We start from the raw sequence: 26,787 nt of genomic DNA, 5'->3' as shown, positions 1-26,787 counted from the left end.
CTCTCTCTATTTTCATTTATGTTTTGTTGTCTGTTCAAACTCGTGATTGAACATGTGTTTAGACAGTTGTTTGATTTTGTGGCAAATTGGCTAATTTTTTCAAAGTCTAAGGGTTGGGTTGAAAAGTTTCCATCTCGGCTAATGTTTATCTTGAATAAGGAGGATTTGTAGTGTCCTCATTAGATTATTTTTAAATATCGTTAGGTTTTGAGTAATATTTGTATGCTTTTCACAAACTCCAAAATGATTAGTTTTTATGAACTGTAAAATAGACATGAAGGATACTTTGATTAAAGTAAATAAGAGGATAAACACGCTTCAGTATGTTCAAACCCACATTTTCTTACACTGACAACAATATCAATATCAATTAAATTAAAAGAAAAACCTATCAATTATCAACATTTTCAAGGATAGAGAACAAAATGTTATGCAATGATTTGATTTGAAATGCTGGTGAAACAATAATATGAAGCCTGGCAGCTCATCTTATATCCAAAAGAAGGTTTAGATGAATGAATATATAATAAGCAAATTAATGTTTACACTAATATCATATAAGGACCGAATTATTAGTTTGATATGATTTTTTTTGTTCCAACCTGATTTATAAAATTGCATATTATTTTTCATACAATAATTGAAATTAAAATGTTTAAATTTGTCATATTCGCTCCTGTATTTTTAATATCACTATTTCATAGTTTTTAAAATTTAGTAGGTTAGTATTGTTGTATTTTTATTATGCATCTACAAGCCACCGACACCCTTACCATTTTTCTTTTTCAATATAAATTTTAAATGTAACATTAATCAAAATATCATCATACAATAAATTTATATAACTATTGTTTATACTCTTTTATTTTAAGGAATTTAGTTTTAACATTAAAACTCTTTTATTAAAAATATTTTTATTATTACATGGTTATTAGGTGAATTTTTTTTTTAATTTCAAAATACCTCACCAACGGATTTAACATTAAAATTTTTATCGATGTTAATAGTTAAATTTAAATTTTGAAATCAGAAAAGTAGAATGACTAAATTCTTAGAAATAGAAATAGAAAAACTAAATCTAAAAAGTTCGAAAAATATAAACTTTTTCATCGGATAAAAAAATAAAATAATATTGCATCATTGAATATAAATGCATGTTTTGGGGGTAAAAGTAATGTAGAAGTCCTTATACAAGGAGTTTAATTGCATTTTACCCCATTTATTAAACAAATTAGTTCATGTACGGTAGATGAAAGAGCAAAGTAGTACTTCTGCTAAAAGTTCCATTCATTTCTCTTGTTAAAAATTAATTCTTATATATCAAAATGAAATACACGTGACATATTTTACATAACTATAAAGTATTCCAAAGCAATAAGTTTTGAAGTAATAATCAACAAAAAATAATGAAATGATTCCTTTCCGTGTATATTCTAAAACACATGAATCTATAAATATATGTATGTTATAAGGTTATAAAGTAGTGACGGAGCTAGAAATTTTTTTTGGTGGGCCGAAATTAAATTGTATATTTTTACAATAGTAAAAATATAATTTCACTATTTTAATAGATTATATTTTTATAATTTTTAAATGATTATATCAAATTTTTATTATTTTGTAAGACATAGTATAATTTTATTATTATTAATTTAAAATTTTATAAATTATAAAAAATTTAAATAAAAACTTTTTTATTTTAGAGGGACCGAGTATCCTACCTATCGCCTCTTGGCTCCGCCATGGTTTATGAAGGGTACTTTACAACACTCACGGATCCCAATATTTGTGGCACCTCAAACTCCTAATTTATTATTGTCTTCACCGACAACATCACACTATATATTATATTAGTTCTCTAGCTGTGCGACACATTGCATTATTCCATGTATTAACTCAATTATATTAGGTGAGTTATTACAAATTTGTATTAATTATTTTAAAATTTACCATTATTTTGTTTTTTTAAAAATAAAGTATAAAAAATTGATTTTTACAAACGTGATCATTTTAATTAGTATCAAGTTAAACAACAACATATATACATATATAACAAAAATATATATATAATTAAACCAATTATTTATATTAATCCAACATTTCAAAGTTTAAATATGTGATCCAACATCCTGAATTTAATGTTCAACCAGGGCGAAGTCAAGGGGCTGGCATGGCCCCAGTCCTTTAAAATATAAAATTATTTTTTAGGTACTTAATTTTTTTTTAAAATTTTAAATTAATAAAAGTAAAATTACACTTTAGTCCCCTTAAAATTATCAAATTTTGATTTAATCCTTTACAAATTATAAATATATAGAACTATAAAAATTTAAAATTTCATTCGAACCCCCTTAAAAAAGTTTTCTGGCTTCGCCCCTACATTCAACCTTCATTTTCTACCCTACAAGTTCTTCAAATTATTAATAGAAGATTATGTTTTGAATGGTTACCCGCCCTCCAACATTTTAAATGAAAAACAATTAACTTTCTTTCAATTATTTTTTTTGCCCTCGATTGAGTTCCTGAATTAATAAAATTGATCTAACAAACCCATGACCGTTAATAGACGCCATGTCATTACTGATTTCTAATGTGACAATGCCACATCAACAAAAAAAATTAAAAAAAAGTATTTTAAAATTAATTTTAAAATACTTACACAATGAATCTGGACAGAATATTGTCTAGGTTTATTTAAATTTGGACATTCATTTTTCCAGATGCATTATGAAGTTATAAAAACATAAAAAAGTTATACAAAAATATAAAAAAAATTATGAATTAATTAAAAATCATAAAATTTTATAAAATCTATAAAAAATAATTTATTATTTTTATATTTTAAATAAAAAAATAAATATCAACAACTTATATCATAACATCAAGATTAACAATTTTTTTGTTATATTTTTGCCTCAATATTTTTAATTTGTACAAGTTATATTAGTCAAATAATTTAATCAAAATGTGGAAAATAGTTTTTATAAATTTTATAAGAAATAATTTATTTTTTTGTAAAATTTTATGGTTTTAAATTAATTTCTAATATATTTTACAAATGATTTTTTAATAATTTTTATGGTTTTTAATAATTTTTTAGAAGTTTTATAAATTTTATGGTTTTTAATTAATTTTTCTAAAATTTTAGTAAAATTTAATGATTCTTTTTATAATTTTTATATTTTTTATGATTCTAGAAGGAATTTAGACACACGGATGTCGAAATTCAAATGACTTTGGATAACTATTTATCAAGATTTATTGTGTACTTATTTGAAAAATAATTTAAATTTTTTTTGTTGATGTAGCACTACCACATTAACATTTGATGTTGACGTGACATTAATTAATGGTTATGTTAGTGTTGCTATTAAATACTAACTGTTAATGTCAGTTAAAGGGCTTATTTAGCCAATTTTATTAGTTCAAGGCTCAATTAAGTACGAAAAATTTAAAAGAATTTAATTAATTTTTTTTTAAAAAAGCTCGAAGACTTATTTTACCAGTTAGGTTAAATGATATTTTGAATGAAATCTTGATATATTGAGTTTTGGACAAATTAGCAAATATTTAGGAATTTTCCACTTTTGAAGTATCTTTGTTTATAAAGGTTCCTAAGTTGGTAGCTACTATTTTAGTTATTTAGACAGCTATTGTAATAGTAAGATAAATAATTACTTGGATTGTAATGTGATTAAAAGTTGAAAGTGTCCACGTTGAATGGAATTAAGGCCTCATTTTGCATTTTTTCGTACAGATGTTTATGGTTGGGTGGAGGTTAAACATGTATAAATTATAAATTTTGTTTAAATTTATTTATATTTGTAAATGACTAAACCAAAATAATTTTAGGCCCACAATATTATTTTTTTGAAAATTTTTAAAATATTAAAATGATTTTTAATTTAATATTTTTATATATTTTTAATTTATTAAAATTTTATATATAAACATCTTAACTTTTTTTTAAATATTTATATTATTGTAGTAAATATTACCATAAGTTTAATTTTTATGTTTTATAAATTATATAATATATTATAAACATAGAAAATTGGTCGATCATTGAATGTTTAAACTTATGTTCAAATCATATTTTAAATAGGTCTATTTTTTGCTCAATCTCATTTTTCGAGCCTAATTTTAAGCAACATATGAACTTGAGCAAATAGCTCAACTCATTAACAGATTCAAAAGTAATTTTCAACCTAAAAGAATAATGCTAAATACTTGGCTTTTATAGTTAAAAGTGTATGTTTTCTTAAAAAAAACCTAAAAAAATGGAACCAAATCAAGCGGATATACATATTAGTTTTCTTTCTACTCTTCTCCATAGGTAAATTCAAATGTTGAATACCATATATATGGTATTATCTCTTATAATAAATGAAATCATTTTATATATTCATAATTTTGTTTTTTATATTTATTATAAATCTATGTCACTTGCTTTAATGATAAATCTTAAACTACACAATATAAAGGCCCAAGTCTAAAATAAAAAAAAAATGTCAGACTGCAAATCATTCACCAAATAACAAAACCTCAACTCCTATTTATTATATATTTTTTTCCTTTGCAAAATAGCACTCATTTTTTATTATTATAAATCTTTAAGTATGAAAAATTGTCATATATTAGGTAAATATATTTCATTATTTTAATTAATGATGTTTCAAAAATGGAATGTCCATGTATCTTTTATAATATATATAAAAAATCAAAAACTAACTTCTGCAAATGTTTTATTATATTGTTTATTCATTAACTTCAAACTTATTTTACCAATTAACTTACTTAATATTTTCACCAATGCTATACTACTATATTAATAAATTAATTATTTTACTAATCTCTTCCACATATCCAATATTATTGTAATAAAAATATTTACAATAAAGATAAATTTACGATTGGTGTTCTAAAAATTAAAAAGTCAAATTTCGACATGTTCAGCGGAATGCAATAAAGTTATTGATTACATAGCTAAGACAGATAGAGGTGTAATTGAGCAGCTAATTATCTTGGAAGATCCTCTATATTATGTAATATGCTAACTTAGAAAAATATATTAGATAATATGATAATTTCCATTAGGACTCATGCTCACTTAATTTTCTAAGCTTATATTCAACCAAAAAAAAATTACAATATCAATTTTTTTAAAGAAAATCCAACATGCATATTTATTGCATTATAGAAACGGCCAAAATACATTAGAGTGAGTCCCGGACTACTCAACAACAAAAGAGCAAGAATACTCCCATTTCAGATTATCCCCCACCCTTCGCATGCCTAGAAAAGAATCACTTCAGATTTCTGATCGTCCATTTAATCGCTCTAAATCTCGAGCATTCTGGTAACTGTTAATTTCGATTTCGAGATTACTAGTCATTCTTCAACAAAATCAAGGTTCTCGATTGGGTCTATGCGTGGATTGTTTATCCAATTCCACCGTCTCATGCACTAATTTATATAATGAATTTAAAATATTATACTAATCTATACAAGTAAAGTTAGGAGGTTGACAAGTGTTCTATAGTTGTATAGTAAAATATTAAATAAAAGAATCATATAATAATTTTTTTAATATTGTTTATGAAATAAAAAATACATTATCAATATACCAAATTCTAATCCTTAATACAATACATTTAAGTAAATGAGTACGACATATGTAAAAAACTAGTATATTATATATCACATTTTTAAGTTTTAAATGTGTTTACATTATATAAATTTGATATGTGACAACGAAAGAAATAAAGCATTTGTAGAGGGGAAATTTTAAAAAAAAAAACCTCTGTATTTTTATATAATTTTTAATGGTGTTCTATAAGTTATATTTTCATAATAAATCATTTAAAATTGTTTATATTCAATAATTCAACTTACAATTTTAAAGAATAAGTCGCTGAAAATTTTAAAATAGTTTAAAAAAGAATTTTTTTAAAGTTTATCACTATTGTTACAAATTAAATACAGTATTAAGATTGAACTAGATATTAGTATAAATAATATTACAATAAATTATTTAGTAATTATAATATTTAAATTTATTTAACTATCTACATTCACCAATCAATAATTAAAATTAAATTAGAAACTATATAAAAATAAAATTTTACACCGTCTACTGTTATAATATTTATATTTTAAAAATTATTTCAAAATATTGTTTATTTAAATTCAGCCTAACATCAATTATCATGTTTTTAAATCAAACTTATATATCATTATGTTTAAATTTTGCAACCATATTATTAATAATATGTTACAAATATTATGAAAATTTTAAGAAATAATTAAATGCAATATAAGTAATGCATACAATCAACTTGTGCATCGCACGGATAAAGAAAACTAATTATAATAAAAATGAGGCCATACTTTAGGAATGAAAGAGTATTAATTTTAGATTTTGAACTAAAGTTTGATTGAATGAATCAATTGAACTAAGTTTAGACTTTTGATAATATTAAGTTATAGTTGGGTGCAGTCATAAGGCACGTTACATTTTCAAAGAGAACTCATGTTCAAGCCTTAGAGATAACATTGTTTTGAGAGACAGACATGAACCTTGAAAGGATTATCTTCATGAAACTTAAAACAAACATGAAGTACACTTTAGTTATACAAAAGAAAATCATAGTTGTATGTTTTTCTATCTTAATCTGGATTATTATATTCTTAATTTGGATTAATATTGTTGAGAAGGGTCAGCTCATTCGAGAAAAATCTTCAAAGTGTCCACGAAGAGATTCATGAAGTGGGAAGGGCCCTATAAGCCTCAAGTTGGTGGTTCGAGTTGGCCAGCACTTAGATAGCTCCATAATTATCCACAAGTCTTATACTAACACCTCTTTCAAATCTTGTAGATCATATCTTCATCAATCGAGGCACTTTCATTTGTGAACCATACATGACTTACCGCGAAGATTAGAAACAAAATTTCGACATGAAAACAATATTTTTAATTGTTAGAAGTCTAGTTGGACTACTTGGTGGAGGAGATGAATGGTGAAAAAGATGATTGATACATTCATAAATAGACAAACACTAACAACAAAAATATGGATTCTAAATTGAAAAGGAGCCGCCTAAAAAGAATATTATATAGGAATTGAATTATTGAATATGGTATATCTTTTGACTTTTAATATCTACTTATAACTTATTTTTCTTTTATGCCGCATTTGAAAATTTAGATTAGATTTTATTTATTATATAAATCATTGAGTTGACATTCAATATAATATATTTGTCAATTCCAAAAATACTTTAAGAAATTTCAATTTATTATTATATCTAATAAATAAGAAATTGTTATAAATATTACATTTCTATAGTTAAATTTTAAAATTTTCGGAACCCTGATTTGAAATTTTATTTTTGATTTTGACATAGCAAACTTGAAAGCATAAATGATTGTGTCTTGTAATATTAAAATTTTTATACTAAATAGTAATTCTAAACAGATCAAGTAAGCCCAAATTCCTTATCCAAGACTTAAGCTTATATAGTAATTCTACTTTCATCCCTCACTAAGATAATGGAGAAGAGGACAGGAGAATCTAAGAAGACAGTAGCCAACAAAATTTGAGAAGCTAACATTTGCATAAATGCATGCTCATCACCAAGCAAAGGCCTCACACTCAAGCATGCATTTTCAAAGATTTATTTTTGTATTTTCTTTCACCATGATGTCTAGTTTGGCAGCTTATGATTTACTGGACCCTAATGGGAGCATCAATATTATTTGGGATATCATGTCTTGGAAACCAGATGGGTATTTGGTGAGTTTCACCTCATTTTTTTGCTTTATTTCTTTTTCTCTCACCATTTCTCATTAATAACAATTAGAAGTCTAGAACCCTAATAACAAAGAACAGGACCATTTTTGCTTTAAATTTGGCTGCCTTATTATATTTACCATAAGCTGATTTTAGTTTAATTGAGTTAACATAATTGTTTTTAAGAGGTCATCAATGATAAGTTTGAGAGTTGTGTTGGAGTAGTTTTAGATGAAATATTAGGAGATATGTCAAAACTTATTTAAAACAATGGTTGAAACTTTCATCTGACAACATGAGTTCAAATCCTATTATCCCCTCTCTTATTATAGAAGATAATTTATTTAAGATTTTTTTTAATTTTTAATTAGCAAAGTTTTGCCATATGCATAGGCATAGAGAAAGGACAAACCGAGCTCACAAACCCAAAACCTCAAATTATGTTTCTTTCTTTTTATTTCAATAATTTTTATATATTTATACTTAAAATATTTTTAAAATATTAATTTTTTCTCTTATAAATTTATAATTTATTATTTTTTAACCCAACCCTGAAATATAAAATTTTCTACTACATCCTTCAATATATGTATATGCTCTAGTTAGTAGATTTTTTAAAATAAATTATGCTTAAGTTTTGGCGTGAGATTGTACGGGTGAAAATAAAGGTTGAGTGGGAAAGACAGGGCATACGAAAATAAATATTGTACCAGGAAAATCCTCACTAAATACTGATTCAAATTCTACTATGCATTTACCTCATTTCTCAGGCAACAGTGAGAATAAGCAACCTACAAATGTATCGACAAATAAGGAGCCCTGGTTGGACCATAGGGTGGACATGGGCTAACAAAGAAGTCATCTGGTCAATGGTGGGAGCTCAAGCCATTGACCAAGGAGACTGTTCCAACTTCAAAACCAACATTCCCCACAGTTGCGAAACCAGTCCAGCAATCGTCGATTTGCTCCCAGGAAGTGTCCCTCAAAGCCAGCAGTTTCCCAACTGTTGCAAGGGTGGCGTGCTCGGTTCTTGGGGACAACGATACAAGGCAGCGACGGTGTCGTGGTTTCAAGTTAGTGTAGGGCATTCAGGTACGTCGAGGAAAACGGTGAAAGTGCCAAAGGGTTTTTATTTGCTTGGTCCGGGAGCTGGATATGCATGCAGTTCAGCCGTTGTTGTTCCACCGTCTGTTTTCTTATCAGCTGATGGGCGGCGAAAAACTCGAGCAATGAGTGAGTTGGGTTTTACTCTTAGTCATGTGTGTGCCATTTATGCTTTAAAATTTCATTCTGAGATAGTGTTGTAATTCTCTTCTAACGTATTTTCCAATCAATATTTGCAGTGACATGGACAGTCACATGTACATATTCACCGACGCTTGCTTCCAAGAATCCCAATTGTTGTGTCTCATTATCTTCATTTTATAACCCTATGATCACACCTTGTTCAACCTGTGCTTGTGGTTGCAAAGATAAACATAATTGCTCAACCAGCTATGATAATCAGAGGTAAAAAAAAAAAAAAAATCTCTCCAATACTTCTCAATTTTGATATTAAATAAATTGATTTCTTAAAAAAAAAAATTAAATCGTCAATTTCAAAAGCTATCAATTAAGGACAATTAGTCTCCACGTTAATGTTTTCTATCAATCATATGAAATTTATACATTTTGTTAATGTGGTCCCGGTTTAACAAATTTAGCATGTAATATTTGTGTAAATGTGTAAATATTGAGGCTAAATTTGTTGAATTGTTTAGAAACAAGATGAAATTGGTAAAATATGTAAACATTAAGAGCTAAATTTATTGTTATACTGATCAAAATTATGTACAGTTGACAAAAGACATTAACACATTGACTAATTGTCCTTAGTTGCTCACTTTCAAAATTGATATGATTAAATTACTCTAATTTTTTGAGAGGGATTAATTTACTCAATTTAAAAGTCGAAAAGAAGTGCAGAGATTTTTCACCATTAATCAGCGTGTTTCAACCTAGACAATTTGATATTTTCTTAATAATTTGATATTTTAATTTAAACTATAAAAGTAGTTAATAATTAAAAGAAAGCATTTGCAGGAGAGATTCTGAAAGATCAACTCTTTTGAAACCAAACTTGGTGATGGATGGCGAAACTCAGCTGCTGCAATGCACGCAACACATGTGCCCAATTCAAGTGCATTGGCATTTTAAGGTGAATTACAAGAAGCATTGGCGAGTGAAGATCAGCATCACCAACTTCAATTACTGGTTGAATTACTCGCATTGGAATCTTGTTGTTCAACATCCAAATCTCAACAATGTCACTCATGTTAATAACTTCACTTACAAGCTACTCCCTTACCATCCCACGAGTAAGTTAATTTAATCACTCAGTATCGGATATAGATATATGCTTCACGCAAAAATATGTTGGCTTGCAGGTGATACCGGTGTGTTTTATGGTGTGAAAGAAGGCAATGAACTACTGATGGAAGCTGGAAATGTTCAATCAGAGATGATTTTTGGGAAAGATGAAAAGGAATTTACACTGGATCAAGGATGGGTTTTTCCTCGAAAAGTTTATTTCAATGGCGATGAATGCCTTATGCCTCCTCCTAATTCTTACCCATTTTTGCCAAAATCTCCCAATCCAATTCATCCTTTATTGTTTGCTGCTGCTTTGCTTTTGATCTTGCTAGCCTTTTGTTCTTTTTGGTGTAATTCGAAAATTGAATCCCAGAAAACCCAAAGAAAAGGGCCCCAACTGCTAAGATGAAGAACCCAATATATAGAAACTTTGTTTTATTATTATTATTTTTTTGGTAAGCCTCATAAATTTTATTCATAATCCCAAAAAGATTGATGCAATGCAGAAAACCATACTGTTATCCGTACATAAAGTAAAAACTACAGCCGAAGATAAATAACAAAACAGAGGTTATGAACTCATTAATTGCCAAGAACCTCTGCCATAATCCCATCATAACGATTCCTTTGGGTAAAGACTTAAAATCTCAAACGACTTTACAGGATAGGGGTACCAGTGCCTTAGAGCATACATATAGGCACCCAAGAGATAGATGTCAATACCTTTTTCCTAAACAAAAACTCTGTTTCACTACTGACCTCAGTGGATAACGGTACCCATTGAATAGGAATCGGTATTTAAGTTGTGATATTGATACCACAAACCGAAGTATTAATACAAGATTCTGTCCAAAACTTTATTTGGTCGCTGATTTGCAAAAATATCAGTACCCGTACTATAGGTACAAGCATCTTAATTAAGTTATTGTCGTAGCAAGAAATTCTAATCTAATGACTTATAATTCATTCCAAACATATCTAAATCATTTGTAAAGTATTCCAAACAAAATTTGTGTCATAACATTTTTATGCACTTATTAAAAGTCCGTTATATATATGGTTTAGACACTTTTACCTTATCAATATACTCACATTGTTATAGCATATCATTTGTTAATTACCAAGCATACTACTAAATTTATACACTTTGATAATATTTTGAATTCATTATATCTATCCATACTTATAATTTAACCAAGTTCAAAATGTTACTAGTTAACTCATTAACCATGCTTAACTTACTAACCAAAATTTAAAACCTTTACATCAACTTATCAATTCTTATGAAACCTAATAGATCCTAAACCACACAATTACCATTTTTATAAGGTAAGATGGTCTTCAAAACTACACTCCAAATTGGGACAAAATGAATTTTTCATTTTTATTTTTTTAAAAAATAAAATAATTATTTTATAAAATGAATTAATTTATATAAAAATAAATCTCTCTTCATCCACTAAAACTCGAAAAAAGAAAACTTAACTCTTTTATTTTCTTTCAATGCTTATTACTTCCTCTCAAATTTCTCTTATTCTCTCGTGCTCTCTCTAGAATTTTTACAAGATAAATGATTAATCTTTCAATACTTTCAAGTGGTTCTCTCTAATTTGATGATTCTTCTTCTTTTCTTTTTAAGTTTTATTACTTAATCTCTATAATATTAGGATTGTGGCTTTTCTTATGATAAATTAAGATTTTTACCCAAGATTATTTTTTGTTTATTGAATAATTTTGGGATATTAATTTTATATGAGATTACTAATATCTTGATTTGGTAAAAAATTTAGAGGTTGATTAATACAAATATTTTAAGAAATTCGGATTGATTTGTATTTATATAATCTTGAATTTCTTAAATATTGGTTAGAAATTTAGTATTCTTATTTAGAAATTATTATTACTAGTGTGATTATTTTGAATCTTGTGTTAGAAAATTGACATATTACATTTTCATAAACCAAAAATATTTAATTAATTTTTATTTTTTTTGTGAAAAAGAATACTAATAATATATTGACTTCACAAAATTTTTATGTATTTAAGGTTTAGATTTATTTGTTGTAAATATTTAATATTAACGAAACAATACGAAAAAAGAGTGGGTAGATATAAACCACTTTGAAAAAGGTTGAAAGAGTAAATTTGAATTTAATTACTTTTATAAATATTTTATTTTTAAAATATTAAACCCACAATTTAAATTCCTTTGGAAAGACCCACACTTATCTTCATTTCACTCAACCACCTTTTTCTTGCCTCTACTAGCTCTAGCTCCTCCTTACTCAACAGCTTTCTCTTCAAAAAACACAAGAAAATACACTTACCAATCAACACTCTCAACAAGGCTGTATCATCAAAACTTGAAAGTAAATGCAACTTCGCCCTGGCGATTCTCACCTTCCACTAGAGGCGAGCAATTAATTTAATCGGTCGATTCGATTGAATTCTTTTTTCGAACTCAACTGATCAAACCGACTTTAGTTGAGAACAGACTTTGATTTGGTTAGTTTGATCGTTTTTTTGGTTAACCGACCTAGGGTTCTTGCGTCGGTTCTTTGATTTGCCCAGTTCTCATTTTGTGGGCACCCTAGTCCTCAAACCCCAAAGCAAAGGATGGAAAAAAGATAGAAACCCCAAAAGAAAAAAAATAAAGGAGAAAAGAAAAGAAGACAACAACAAGGGTTTTTCGGGTTCCTCAAAGCCAAGCCTTTGTTCGAGTCTAATTCGTCACTTCATTGGGTGGTCAACGATGGTGAAAACCGGTAGCCTAGGTAGTAACGATCATTCAGAGTGAGTTCAAGGGAAACGATGCCTAGCTTCAAGGAGTGAGAGAGAAGGCTAACTGATTGGTGGCCTTCCCAATGGGTGATGGTGCCGACGTTGATGGTGGGGCACTGGATGGCGACGGTGGCGCTAAAGAGAAAAATGTTAAGAGTTCAAATGTTTTCTGGAAAAAGAAGAAAATGAGGAATTAAAAAAATATATTTTGTATAATGGTAGAAAAATAATGTATATAAAAAAATTAGAATTTAAAATACAACGTATTTTTATATATTTTTAAAAAATAATTATGCATTTTACTTTTTTTAGAATTAGGAGATAATATGTAATGTTTAGGGTTAATTTTTTTTAAATATGATTAAATTGATACAATGTAGAAATTGAAGGATAAATTTATTATTATACTAATTTTTAAACTCTACCACAATTGACTGACGTATTTTACCCTTTTATACTTTACCTAATGAAAATCAATTGAAATCGAATTGAGTGAATTACATCAATTAAGCTATAGGAACACAAACTCTTATAAATGGGCTATGGCTAACAATAGTCCAATACTATTGGACTGCCAAGCCGCAGGACTCGTGAATATAAGCTAAATAGAATATAGCAATGGCGGCCTTCAACGCTCACTTCACACTTTACTCCTTACTCATCTGTTTCAAAATAGTTGAAAACAAAATCTCTTTCTGATCCGCTTAACGTTAATAGAGCAAAGAATTAGGGTTAACAAAGGGTTTTAATAATGGAAGGCAATAATTTGGAGAAAATACTCCAAGAAGGGAACCTTTTCAGGCAACTCAATTGCCTTATCGTTGCTCATCTTCGCCATCACAATCTCACCCAAGTAAGTATATAACTTCTTCAAGTTCTGCATACTTTTGGGTTCCTTTTTTCAATTCTCAAATTTATCGAACTTTTTTTCCTTTATTATTTTCTAAGGCTGCAAGAGCAGTGGCTTCAGCAACAATGACGCCTTTAGACGTTGAAGCCCCTCCTAATAAGCTTCTTGAGCTTGTTGCCAAGGTGGGTTATTTTTCTTTTTGTTTGGTTTGAAGGAAAGACAAGAAATAAAAAGCATACAAAAAATCAATTCTTTTTTTTAGTTCTAAAGTGATAACAGGGTCTTGCAGTGGAGAAAGATGAGACATTACGAGGGGTTCCTTCTTCTACATTGTTTGATTTAGGGACTGCTTTGGGTTATGGCTTGAATCCGGATCCTCGAGTTTCTTCTGTTGATTTCAGGCAATACCCTTTGGCTAAATTCCCTTGCTTTTTTCCTTGTAATTAGTTTTCTATGATTTTTCTCTAGTTTTTTTGGCACAAAGGAGTGGATTTATCGTTTATTACTCGGACTGAGTGTGAGTGTTCATATGAGTAGGTAAGCAACGAAGGTATATTGGTGTTCACGAGCTACTCTGAGTTTAACTTGAACAAAAAACTCGAACTTGATTTGGTAATTATCAAGTTGTGCTCAAGTTATCGATAGAGTTGGAATTAGTAATACCCGGCGCAAAGAGCTCGAATGCTTTATAGAGCTTTTCATTTTTAATATATATTTAAATAATTTATATTATTAAATTACATTATGGCCCTTAACATATATTATTATCTCTGAACTTAATTATTAAGCTGAGCTTGAGCTTGAATACATATGAGTTTAATCAAGCTCGAGTTCAAGCTTGAGTACGAAAATTAATAAACAAATCAAGGTTGAGCTTGAGCATAAAAGTAGATGTTATCAAACTCCGAATTTCGAGTCAAGCTTGAGCTCGAGCTTGTCAGTATTTGAGCTTGGCTAGGCACGGTTACACCCCTACTTGCTTCCGTAAGAGGAGCTCATAAAGGTTGGGATGGTCTTCCCGACGAGGATTGGCCAGGAGGAAAAGCATACCTAAGAAGGCGGTTGTGGAATATGGAATCTGGACGAAGATAGGTTTTAAAATGAACATATTTAGCCTGGCTCATGAAGGATTGGGCTGGGGAAGATGATGTAGTGATGCTAGATGAACAATCTATTTTAACAATTTCTTTTTTTGCTGTAAGTCAGATGGCAGGTCCTGGCCACCAAGCTTCCATAAAAGGAGTTCGGAAAGGTCGGTACAGAGATACGGCTTTGACTATAACAAATCCGGGTATTTGGAGTTACGAAGGTGTGGTCGGAGCACATATTGTGTTTTCTGGCTTAGATTGCCCTTTTGGTTCTGGTCTTCCTGATGAGGGTAGGCCTGACGGATGAGCATACCTTAGAAGACGGTGGCGGAACATGGAATATAGACAAAGATAGGTTTTAAAAGGAACATATTTGGTCTGGCTTGTGGAGGAGTGCGCTAGGGAAAATGATGTAGTGATGCTAAATGAACAATCTTTTTTTAGCAATTTCTTTTGAAATCGTGATATTAACATGTCGTTTAAGAATTTGAGCATTTCTAAGTTTGAAATTCCTTCATATTAATTGACATAAACTCATAATGAATGTCTATTGTGAAATCAGTGCCGTGCAAGATACAAAAGGCTCATCAAAGAGCTTTCCAAAGCACGAGACAAGGCATCTTTCTGAACACAAGGTTGGTTACCAGAGGTCTGCAATATTCGTAAAAAAAGAGAATAATTGAACTGATCTAACAGTTCAAATCTTCTTTAGAATATTGCTAGGTGCGCAAGGTTTAGTCCTGATGGGAGGTTTGTTGCTACTGGAAGTGCCGACACATCAATAAAACTTTTTGAAGTAATGGTTCTTGTATTAGTACATTTCATTTTTCCTCACTGTAGACTGTATCTAACTCGGTATTTAAATTGGCGCAGATATCGAAAATAAAGCAAATGATGCTGCCAGATTCAAAAGAAGGTCCTGTGCGACCTGTTATAAGGACATTTTACGACCATGTGCAGGTATTATTGAATTGTTTTTCAAGCAGTATGCTTAAAGTCAATGGCAACTATTCCCATAATAATGAACATTTATTTTTATTATGTTTAATTTAGTTCTGACCCCTAATTTTTGTGCATTATATTTCCTCCTTTCTTTCATTTCAATCTTTTTTCTGCTTGGCTTCTCCATAATTTTTCTGGGGGCTTTTTTTATTTCAGTTTATTTATTTTGGTCTTTTTCAATCGAAATGGTCTCAAAAATCAAAACCCATTGATCTGCAACTAACATTGGCTAGTGTCTAAAATATATCAACGGTATTTGCATGATTGTTTATTTTGGGATTAAGGAAGACATTAAGGAACTGATGCTTTTAGTTGCATTTCCTTTTTTATATATTATTAGTACATTTTTATAATAATTTGTGCCTGAAATGAGAACCTCTTGATTTTCTTATAATTTTCCGTTCAAATATCTGATGAGGGTTTAAAAGTAAAAGGATCATTTTCTTTGTATTAGATGTGAAACAATTACTTCATATTTTCATATTTTCCATATATTATCTTTCCCGTTAACTCTAAAAAACTATTAAAGATGTTGACGTTTTAGCATGGTCTAACTCTTTTTTGCTCAAATGCAGCCCATAAACGATTTGGATTTTCATCCTCAGAGTACTGTGCTCATATCTGGGGCAAAAGATAACACAATAAAGTACAACTTTCATTCCAAACCTAATCAGTCTCGGGATTTCTTTTAGTTTATTATTTTTCCTATTTCGTCTTGTGTTTCATCCTCAGTTCATCAGTTTTTACTTATAGATATGGGGAAAATCGATGTTTCGTTTTTGGAGTTGAGCTAACCAACATTTTTACGTTATGCTTAAAATGTGTTCACAGATTCTTTGATTTTTCCAAAGCTACCGCAAAGAGAGCCTTCAGAGTTATCCAGGTTTTTCTTGGATATTTTTACACTGTTTCAATCATGTTTTCTGATCTAAGCTGATTTTAATGTAATTATGACATCATAGTAAATTTTGTTTGAATGATGACTTAGGATACTCACAACGTACGATCTGTATCTTTCCATCCATCTGGTGATTTCCTTCTAGCAGGTAAACTATTTGAATCATATTTCTCATGTTTTGATACTTTTGCATGCCTGTTTTGTCATGCAGCTTAGTTATACTTGAAAATTAGAAATGATTTGTTCTAATGAAACTACTCTAGTTGAATATTCGAGTTCGGTCTTTTACTATGATTTGACTGCTTACAAGTTTGAGACAAAAACTAACAGGAACTGATCATCCAATAGCACATTTATACGATGTTAATACCTTCCAATGTTATCTATCTGCAAATTCCCCTGAGATTGGTGTTAATGGAGCCATAAACCAGGTATAAAATATCACCATCTTCAAAACATAAGGATCTTTCTTCCATTTGTTAAAAGATAAATCAAGACAATGTAGTCCGTAAATCAATCTGTTTCATGCACAGGTAAGATATTCTTCTACCGGCGGCATGTACGTTACTGCATCTAAAGATGGTGCTATTCGGTTGTGGGATGGAGTAAGTGCCAGTTGTGTGCGAGCCATTGCTGGTGCCCATGGAACAGCAGAGGCCACTAGTGCATGTTTTACAAAGGATCAAAGGTACGGATGTTTTACTCAGTGGGATGTGCTTCAATTTATAAACAAAATAGGTATAAGTGGAGAAAATGTAATACAGTGCTATGTTAATCAGATATGCGTTGTATTCCAAGTTTTGTCCATGTATTTGGAGGGTTATTATATTCTCGTACCCATTTCAGGATATTCGTGATGTGCTTCATAAACTTTACATGATTTATATGCATTAGTATCTTGGTATGTTTTAAGAAACTTGAGCATGGTATCGATTTTCTAGGTTTGTTCTTTCCTGTGGAAAGGATTCAGCAGTGAAGCTTTGGGAGATTGGCACTGGAAGATTGGTAAAGCAATATCTTGGAGCTACTCACACGCAATTGCGGTGCCAGGTTTGTGATGGTGGTTTTCTATTTAGTCTAAAACAGAACTATCACTGGATTTGTAAATTTCTAGTTGAAACAATGCTCGCTATCTACTGGATGCATCTGTGTTTTCAAGTAGAACATAACTACTAAATACTTCGATATGGTGTCTGCAGGCTGTTTTTAATGATACTGAAGAGTTTGTGCTATCCATAGATGAACCTAGCAACGAGGTTTGTCGGATTCCCTGAGTGTAGTGGCAATGATATAATCTTCATACTTTCTGCCTCTGCTAACTATTCTGTGTTATGACAGATTGTTATTTGGGATGCTTTAACGGCTGATAAAGTGGCAAAGTGGCCTTCCAACCATATCGGTGCGCCTCGTTGGATCGAGCACTCACCAACTGAGGCTGCCTTCATTTCCTGTGGGACCGACAGATCTGTCCGGTTCTGGAAGGAAAATCTCTGAGCACACGGAATAATCTTGGAACTTAATTGACCCGACTTGGTAAAAGCTATGTGCATTATGAGCGCCTCTGGTTCTGCGTCTGGCTTGAAACTCGTATGCAGATTTGGAGTTTATATTGAGGCACATCGTTGGAGTGAATGTACAAATTGTGAATCATCGCCGAGCCCCCGTATTTCCGTAGTCGTTTATTCACCTAATGGAGAGAAACACACGCACAAAAATTGCACTTTGTTTAATTTCCATTTGGTTGAAGTTATTAATGTTTGATTAGTGTTTTAGTTATTTTGGTTTGTGTAGAAGGAAATAAGTGAAATGAAATGTAAGTAACCATATTTACAGTTTGATTAATTTCATATGCTCAAGATTAGGGTTTCATGGACCTGCCTACCCATATATGTATTAAAAAGAAACATATACAACTCGAGGAAAAATATAACGTCAAATACATTAAAATTTATATTATACATAGTATTAGACTTGAATCTCTTCCAAAACCTAGAAAACAAAAGGAAATACAAAGAGGAGAGCAGTTTTTGGCTGTTGCTGAAACCGAATTGGAAGAATTAAGAATCTCAGTACGAATCGGTTGAATATGGTGGAATTGGGTTTTCTTTAAAATATATATATTTTTGTATTTTTAATAATTTTTAGTTGAACCAATTGGATTGGTCAAATTGGTAACTTGATCTATTTGACCACTTGTCCGATTTACAAGTCATTTTGGTGAATATGGTGCATCATTAGGTATTAAAATTATTGTAGTTTGTTTCAATCGGTGTGCACTGTTTTAGCAATAAATTAATGCAATCAACTTCCTTTTCCACACCAGTTAGAATTTCAATTCGTATGGATTGCACCAGCTCATTCCTCGCAATTTCAATTGCACCAGTCAAAACATTAAGCATTGGTTGGTGCATGAATAATATTAAAACATATGATTTTTTTTTTTTTAATTTTTTACCATTATCGTAATGAATAATAAAACTTTTGCCGGAACATTATGCATCGGTTGGTACATGAATATTTTATATTTGAAATTCATTTAATATTTGTAAATATTTTTATATACGTAGATTAAATATTTTTAAAAAATATTTAAAATAGAATCACGGATTGAATGGGCCAAAATTGACATTAAGAATAACCTTAATTTTTTTGTTGAAATATATTGTTAGTTTCTGATTTTGTACAGGATTTGAGATATAGTTTTTTATATTTTTTAAAATTAAAAATTTAATTCTTTTATATTTTCAAATTAAAAATTTTAGTCTTATGTAAAAATTTTTCAATTTATTATATTTATTTTCTTTCAATTATATACTATGTTATATGAAAATTTCTTAATCAAAATTTAAAGTTCAATAAATTTTGAAAAAAAATATTTACAATTTTAACAATTGAATTGAAATTTTTAAATAAAAAAATAGACTCAATTTCTAACATTTTTAAATATAGAGAGTAACTCTTAAGTTTTGTCAAAGTATAAGGACTAATAACATGTTTTAACATTTATTATTTCCGTTATTTAAAAATTATATCATTAAAAATATAATTTAAACACAAAATATGCGGACAGCAGTAGAGTAGAGAAACGACCAAATTGAAAATTCTCCATTGAAAACAAAAACATTACGTAGGTGATGACGAATTGATGCATGTCTGGGTTCATTCATGTGACTCAAACGAGACTCTCCCGAAGTCAAGAAAGGGACTCCGACTCCAAGAATTTCTCTCTCTCTCTTTCTTTATAAAATCAAAGGGGTCAATCATGAAATAATGCTCACATTCTGATTTCGTAGTGAACTCTTTCAGCTTCTTCACCCACTTCCATTTCAAATCCCTTTTCTACATTATATATAAATACTGCATTATTCTTTGCTCCCATTCACCTTTCATTCACCGCTTTTCTGGGATGCATTTCGGTAGAAGTGAGAGAGCTCCTCTGTTAGACCGAGGAGTAAGTTCCTTTCTTTATATTGCCTTTCCATATTGTTGGGACTTTTGGGTTTCATGTTTTGAATGTGTTAGGTTCAATATTCACTTTAGTTCTCCTTATATTCACTTTAGTTCTCCTTTTTAATTCTCACTGGTTAATCAAAGCTCTTTTTTTTTTTATACTTTGAGGATCAGAACCTCAACTCATGTCCAGATACGTGGTAAAAGTAATATGGAGCACTGGATTGCATTTTGAACTTGTCACTTCTACTCAAAACATAGAAAATTAGTTCTTTTATATTAGATCAAAATTAAAGAGCAAATTCTCTTAAAATTTTCATCCATTAGTAAAAAATGCTCCTTGTACCTTGACATGAGCTACACTTAATTACATTAATTTTTAATATTAGGGACTAGTTTGCTTTTTGATTATGGACTAATTTACTCATTTAGTAAAGAGTAAAATACAATCGAACTTCAAAGAGTTTCGATAGTACTTTTCCCAAATATGTATGGATAGGGGTGTTGAATACATTTACAGCCATCGATTTGGAGATATAACCTTCCAAACACATGGAAAAAGTTGAACATACCCGTATCTGATAATATGTGTATCGACATTCACATCCGAGCCCAGCTAAGTGTTATATTATCTAACATGAATTATATCTTATCTAACATGAATTATATCCATACATAGGGAAGAAGAAAGGCGACTGGAAACACAGATGATAATTTGACAGACCTTGAGCATGGGGATGCAATACCCGTAAATATCAGATTTTTTGTTTGTTTAATGTCACCTTAGATTCTATATTAATTTAGATATTAATAAGTGATGATTTCTTGTAATTTTCAGGCTGCAAATGTGAGTTTCACTAGAGTACTCTCACTTGTAAGTGGCTGGACTTCAGCATTTTGTTATTATTTAGAGCCATTAGCATGGATTGTTTTTTGGAATTTCTAACCTTGCATCATATGACAGGCAAAGCCTGATGCAGGGAAACTTATAGTAGCAACGATTGCTCTCTTGATTGCATCCACTTCAAGCATACTGATTGTATGTATCTTTTCTATACTACGTATCAATTCTCCCGATTTTAAAGACATGGAAAGAGAAATTTAGATAACCAAGCTTATTGTTGGTGATGTGAATGGTTTGTTTCTACAGCCAAAGTTCGGAGGGAAGATAATCGATATTGTATCAGGAGATATTGGAACGCCAGAACAAAAAGTTGAAGCATTAGCTGCAATTAGAAACACCATACTAGACATTTTTCTGATTGTTATAGTTGGGTATGGTTTCTACTTTTATGCTATTATATAACCTATAAGTTTGGTTTCAGTAGAAGCAAATCGATATTTTCAATTCAACAGCATCTTCAGGGTTCATCTTTGCATTACTTCTGTTTTCTGATTTCAGTTCAGTTTGCACTGCACTCCGAGCGTGGTTATTTTCTTCAGCTAGTGAAAGGGTCGTCGCTCGACTGAGAAAGAACTTGTTTAGTCATCTTATTAACCAGGTAAAAACATTGTTAAACTAGTGTGACAGATATCCATCATACGAGCTATTGTTTACAATGGTTGCTAAGTTTTGCAGGAGATAGCCTTCTTCGATATTACTCGAACAGGTGAACTTTTGAGCAGGCTATCGGAAGATACGCAGATCATTAAGAATGCTGCAACTACCAATCTCTCCGAGGCCCTAAGAAACTTGTCGACTGCATTCATTGGCCTCGGTTTCATGTTTGCAACATCTTGGAAACTAACATGTAATAGTTCTTTTTCATCCTCAAAGCAGTGTTTTGAAGTTGTATTTATTTAGATTTGACCCTACATAATTATACCTTGTTTTATGCGTTCTAGTGCTGGCTTTGGTTGTTGTTCCTGCAATTTCTATTGCTGTCCGTCAATTCGGTCGCTTTCTTCGCGAACTTTCTCACAAGACTCAAGCGGCAGCTGCAGCAGCTGCTTCGATTGCTGAGGTTTGTCTGACACAGTTGAACCTTTATAGGAATTGTTTCGTCACATCTATATAATTTCCAGAGCAAATTTGAGCATCTTTTCTGCTGTAGTTTGAGGATATACTAGGAACTAGGTTCTCTATCTATGTTACTTGGACTTGAGTGTAAGTTCCGGATAAGTGTCTGTGTCTTCAGTCTTCTTCTCTAAGTCTTTTCATGTATTCCAAGGGTCTTAGGATTTTTATGTCCTCCACACCCATGTCAAATTTGGATACTTAAAGCAAAAATGAGGAGTTGAAGCAGCTCCTGTTCTATTGCTTCCTTTTGTTGAAAATCAAACACAGTTTTTCAATTGTTGTTTAGGAATCATTTGGAGCAATTCGAACGGTGAGATCTTTTGCACAGGAAGAGTACGAGATATCTCGTTACTCTCAGAAAGTTGACGAGACTCTGAATCTTGGACTTAAACAAGCAGTGAGTTCCCTACTGTTATTGATTCCTATCTCTTTTTCTCCTCTTCCCCTGCCCCAGCTGAATGGGGCTAATAATCTCATCTTTTGGTTGCAACAGAAAGTGGTCGGACTCTTCTTCGGAGGTCTAAATGCTGCATCAACGTTATCAGTTATCGTGGTAGTTATATATGGAGCTAATTTGACAATCACAGGCTTGATGACCCCTGGTGCTCTAACGTCCTTCATTCTTTATAGTCTCACAGGTATGCCCCTTGTTTCCATCTTCAAGTTTGGCATCTTCTGTGCTGCTTTTCTACTTTCATTAATTCATTTCAGTTATTTGCACTTGCAGTTGGATCCTCTGTGTCCGGACTCTCAGGGTTATACACCGTTGCAATGAAAGCTGCAGGAGCAAGCAGGCGTGTTTTCCAGCTTCTGGATCGAGTCTCATCGATGCCAAAATCAGGAAATAAGTGTCCATTGGGGTTAGTCTATTCTTTCTCAACATGTTTGTTATTTGAATTTGTGATGAAGCCAATGGTGGATTATCAGCTTCACTCTTGGAAAATATAATGCTAAAAGGGATAGAGGCATTTTTCTTTTATTAGTAATCAAGATGGAGAAGTCGAGTTGGACGATGTCTGGTTTGCCTATCCTTCCCGTCCGAACCATATGGTACTCAAGGTATTCATCATTTCATACTTATCGTAACAATCAATGTCCGGAAATAAGCTGTATTCTGATTAGTATTACCTGATGCATTCAATTTTTTTCAGGGAATAACACTTAAACTGCAACCAGGATCAAAAGTTGCTCTTGTTGGCCCTAGTGGTGGAGGAAAAGTAATATCTTTATCCGAAGCTTTTGCACCTTTTATAAACGTTTTCAGCAAATTTTCGAACACTATTTTTTTGCGGAAGATTTTATCATCTGTTTTACTTTGTCTGCTCAGAGCACGATCGCAAACTTGATCGAAAGATTTTATGATCCAATTAAGGGAAAGATTCTATTAAATGGGGTTCCTTTGCTAGAAATATCACATGAACATCTTCATAGAAAGGTAATCCTGATGTTGCATGCATCTAAAAGTCAAACCCGAAAACATATTAATTTACAGCATTCTTATAAATTTTGCGGTCCTTTGATGTTCAGATCAGCATTGTAAGCCAGGAACCTGTCCTTTTCAACTGCTCAATAGAGAAAAACATAGCTTACGGATGCGAAGGCCGAGTCAATATTACCAATATTGAAAACGCAGCAGTAAGTTTTTCTGCATCTTCAAGATTATATAGGAACCTCTCTACCAGTTTGCATTGACATTTGAATGTTGAGAAATTGCAGAAAATGGCCAATGCACATGAATTCATATCGAAGTTCCCGGACAAGTATCAAACTCATGTCGGAGAGCGTGGAGTACGGCTTTCTGGCGGACAGAAGCAGAGGGTAGCGATAGCGAGAGCATTACTGATGGATCCAAAGATTCTCCTTCTTGATGAAGCCACAAGTGCTCTAGATGCTGAAAGCGAATACCTCGTGCAGGTGAGAATATCTCATTATCCGAATCCAAATCTTGTTGATTTAAGTAACCGTGTTCTTTAACTTGTTTAGTCAATAATTCTCAAGTTCTCTCCTCGTAGGTATATTGCATAGGCTGCCATGATTCTATAATGAGAATATCACATGATCTGAATCCGAATCTTATTATTTAAGAAACCTTACTTGGACTATAATTTTTGGGTTATCTCTGTATTTTATGTAGGATGCCATGGATTCTCTGATGAAGGGAAGAACTGTTTTAGTGATAGCTCATCGGCTATCAACGGTCCAAAGTGCAGATACTGTGGCAGTTGTTTCTGATGGCCAAATTGTTGAAAGTGGCAACCATGAAGAGCTTCTTAGCAAAGACGGTGTTTACACTGCATTAGTCCGAAGACAATTACAGGCAACTAAAACAAACTTGTAGATTGAATTATCTGTATGCAAAAAATTGGCGCATGTTATTCCGATTTAGTCGCAAGTACCATATATCGATATATGTCAGATATGTTCATTTTCAATTTTTTCAAGCTTTTTTAAGTGTTGTTGTAGATGGCTTATAACTTCGTACTCTTTTTCTAATGCCCTGGACACAAATAATTCAATAGGATAATCGAACTGGAATACTATTGTGATTGTTTGTTATTTATGGTAATTGCAACAAATACTAGCACGGTAGCATCAAAGAAAACTAGTTTTCAATTTTCGGAAAATGAATTTTGAAAAATAGATTGATTTTTAGGAAAAATTAATATATATATATTATGTTTGGATGATTTCATGTAAAATATTTGCTATTATTTGATATTTTAAAATCATTTTTGGAAAAAAATTTCAATGAAACAAAGAGTCTTAACTTGAAATATTTCTTCTGTCATAATTAATGTAGAAATTGTTGATTATTTGAAAATATTTTTCATTAATATTCTAAAAATTAAATTTAAATAATAATGCATTTATGACATGCTATACTGATATATGATACTAGTGAAAGATGATATTTAAGTTCAGATACATCTTTCAAAATTTGAATTTTACTTTGAAGGTAAAATAATCAAATGGTCGTCTAACTTTTAGAATTTGTGCACATTAACACATGCGGTCCCATGAATGTTAATACGCGAGGCCGTTACAATTATTATGTAACATTTATAAATGATTATTTCAGATGTGTATTTGTATATACTGTACTGCAAAAGTAAAACTTTTGATAAATTTTAGAAGTTCCATGTGGAAGTGAAAAAATAATTAAATTTACCCATGAAATATTTATTAGATAAGTTCTTAAATACCTCTTAAAGAATGAGATTTGTGTTGGTTAATTAGGTTGATTATTCCACAATAGAGTGATGTGACAAAGTAAAAGAAAAAACTTTGTTAAATATGTTTTGTTTAATATTAAATTATTCACAACTATCAATATACTATATAATATATCAATTAAGATAGTATCTAAAATTCCATATGAATTATAACACAGTAAGAAATAAAATTTAAATCACTTTAAAATTTAGAATTTAAAGAAGTTCGACTCGAGTATTTGATAAATATGTAAAAAAGTTGAATTCATGAAAAAATTGTACATATTTGTCAATTTTCCAAAAAGAAATAAGGATGATTTATTTTATAACCCAAAGTTCGAACAATTAAAATGTTAATACATGTTAATTTTTTAAAAGAAAATTACACCAACCACTTTAAACTCCGAAGTAGATTATTACTAAAGAAAATTTTGGGAGAAAAAAGAAAACCCTCTAAATCCTACTCTGAATAGTCTATCTACAATCAATCAACATCACAGGAAGCTTTGATGGCAGTGAGAAAATCTTGAAAAGACCTGATTCCTTATAGACTGACAGAAAGTGTTTTGAACACAGAAAGTGTTTTGAACACCGAATCTTGAAAATCTTGGATTTTATGCAGAGCATTTGAGGTTGCGAGGCTGATTGCCCATTAGTTTATATGGGTTATTTGGCCTTTGTAGGCTTGAAGTAATTTGACAGTCTGATCAACATTGTATTTAAGTTTAGCCCATTTTACTTTGTAGTTTGAATACATAGATTTGAGCCTGTATTCCTATAATTTAATAATATGATTTTGCTTTCGGGTAAAATTGCATTATTTAAAATACTTAGAGGTAATCATAGATCGAGTTGAATTGGGCCTAAGTATGATATTAATATATTTTATACTTGTTCAAGTCCAGTCCGGCTCATATGGGCTTTAAATTTTGTTCAAACCCGCTCATATTTACAAAAGACTAATTCAAACTCATTTTATGCCTACTCATATTATTTTTTAATTAAAAAATATTTATATTATATTATTTTAATATTTAATAGTTTTATTTATTTGTTGTAACTTTTTATATAGTCATCTTAATATTATTTTAATGTTTATATCAGAGTAATATTATATATTTAGTATAATTTTATTTTTTAATGTGTTCTAAATTACATTGTATATAAAAACAACATAATAGGAAGTACTTTAAACTTAAAAATGGGTCTAATTGGGTTGGGCCCAATCATTGAATGTTCAAATTCGAGTCGGACTCATAATTTAAATGGGCCTATTTTTTTTGCCCAAGCTCATTATTTTAGGTTTAATATTTTGTCCAAACCCTTCTAAATTTCGAACGA

The 26,787-nt window shown here is 30.5% G+C and overlaps 3 protein-coding genes across 5 annotated transcripts; all 3 read left to right on the top strand.

Annotated features, from left to right (window-relative positions):
- The first annotated feature begins 8,464 nt into the window (after positions 1–8,464).
- On the top strand, positions 8,465–10,554 carry LOC121232356 (COBRA-like protein 5). Its single transcript, XM_041118165.1, has 3 exons — positions 8,465–9,054; positions 9,876–10,150; positions 10,220–10,554. Exons 1-3 carry the CDS (start codon positions 8,591–8,593, stop codon positions 10,552–10,554), a joined length of 1,074 nt encoding a protein of 357 aa, XP_040974099.1. The 5' UTR covers positions 8,465–8,590.
- A 2,984-nt stretch (positions 10,555–13,538) lies between these two features.
- On the top strand, positions 13,539–18,633 carry LOC107953492 (cleavage stimulation factor subunit 50). 3 transcript variants are annotated; one of them, XM_016888812.2, is made up of 14 exons: positions 13,539–13,779; positions 13,875–13,958; positions 14,056–14,177; positions 15,427–15,499; positions 15,577–15,660; positions 15,738–15,824; positions 16,442–16,512; positions 16,698–16,749; positions 16,855–16,912; positions 17,095–17,195; positions 17,298–17,452; positions 17,706–17,814; positions 17,964–18,020; positions 18,103–18,633. In XM_016888812.2, the coding sequence occupies exons 1-14, from the start codon at positions 13,678–13,680 to the stop codon at positions 18,256–18,258; spliced, it is 1,311 nt and encodes a 436-aa protein (XP_016744301.2). In that variant the 5' UTR covers positions 13,539–13,677; the 3' UTR covers positions 18,259–18,633. The 3 variants fall into 3 exon arrangements, with proteins under 3 accessions (XP_016744301.2, XP_040973448.1, XP_040973449.1); XM_041117514.1 differs by lacking the exon at positions 13,539–13,779 and having other exon boundaries at positions 13,884–13,958; positions 14,039–15,499; XM_041117515.1 differs by lacking the exon at positions 13,539–13,779 and having other exon boundaries at positions 13,904–13,958; positions 14,066–15,499.
- A 1,280-nt stretch (positions 18,634–19,913) lies between these two features.
- On the top strand, positions 19,914–24,666 carry LOC121232087 (ABC transporter B family member 25). The gene is made up of 17 exons (XM_041117513.1): positions 19,914–20,215; positions 20,894–20,962; positions 21,053–21,088; positions 21,179–21,253; positions 21,365–21,489; positions 21,617–21,716; positions 21,794–21,965; positions 22,060–22,178; positions 22,521–22,631; positions 22,728–22,872; positions 22,962–23,094; positions 23,218–23,293; positions 23,386–23,451; positions 23,562–23,669; positions 23,762–23,869; positions 23,951–24,148; positions 24,369–24,666. Exons 1-17 carry the CDS (start codon positions 20,171–20,173, stop codon positions 24,570–24,572), a joined length of 1,890 nt encoding a protein of 629 aa, XP_040973447.1. The 5' UTR covers positions 19,914–20,170; the 3' UTR covers positions 24,573–24,666.
- The last annotated feature ends 2,121 nt before the right edge of the window (positions 24,667–26,787 follow it).

This window comes from Gossypium hirsutum, chromosome A07 (genome assembly GCF_007990345.1).
Source record: "Gossypium hirsutum isolate 1008001.06 chromosome A07, Gossypium_hirsutum_v2.1, whole genome shotgun sequence".
Taxonomy (NCBI): domain Eukaryota; kingdom Viridiplantae; phylum Streptophyta; class Magnoliopsida; order Malvales; family Malvaceae; genus Gossypium; species Gossypium hirsutum.
Note: the sequence above shows the minus strand (reverse complement) of the source record. Positions and strands in the feature narration are given on the sequence as shown.

Coding starts and splice junctions, on each gene's coding strand:
- LOC121232087 (XM_041117513.1), top strand. CDS start 20,171: ATGCATTTCGGTAGAAGTGAGAGAGCTCCTCTGTTAGACCGAGGA. Junction 20,963..21,052: donor AGCATGGGGATGCAATACCC/GTAAATATCAGA, acceptor TGTAATTTTCAG/GCTGCAAATGTGAGTTTCAC. Junction 22,179..22,520: donor CAGCTGCTTCGATTGCTGAG/GTTTGTCTGACA, acceptor ATTGTTGTTTAG/GAATCATTTGGAGCAATTCG.
- LOC121232356 (XM_041118165.1), top strand. CDS start 8,591: ATGTATCGACAAATAAGGAGCCCTGGTTGGACCATAGGGTGGACATGG. Junction 9,055..9,875: donor GGTTTTACTCTTAGTCATGT/GTGTGCCATTTA, acceptor AAGCATTTGCAG/GAGAGATTCTGAAAGATCAA. Junction 10,151..10,219: donor ACTCCCTTACCATCCCACGA/GTAAGTTAATTT, acceptor GTTGGCTTGCAG/GTGATACCGGTGTGTTTTAT.
- LOC107953492 (XM_016888812.2), top strand. CDS start 13,678: ATGGAAGGCAATAATTTGGAGAAAATACTCCAAGAAGGGAACCTTTTC. Junction 13,780..13,874: donor GCCATCACAATCTCACCCAA/GTAAGTATATAA, acceptor TTATTTTCTAAG/GCTGCAAGAGCAGTGGCTTC. Junction 17,196..17,297: donor TTAATGGAGCCATAAACCAG/GTATAAAATATC, acceptor TTTCATGCACAG/GTAAGATATTCTTCTACCGG.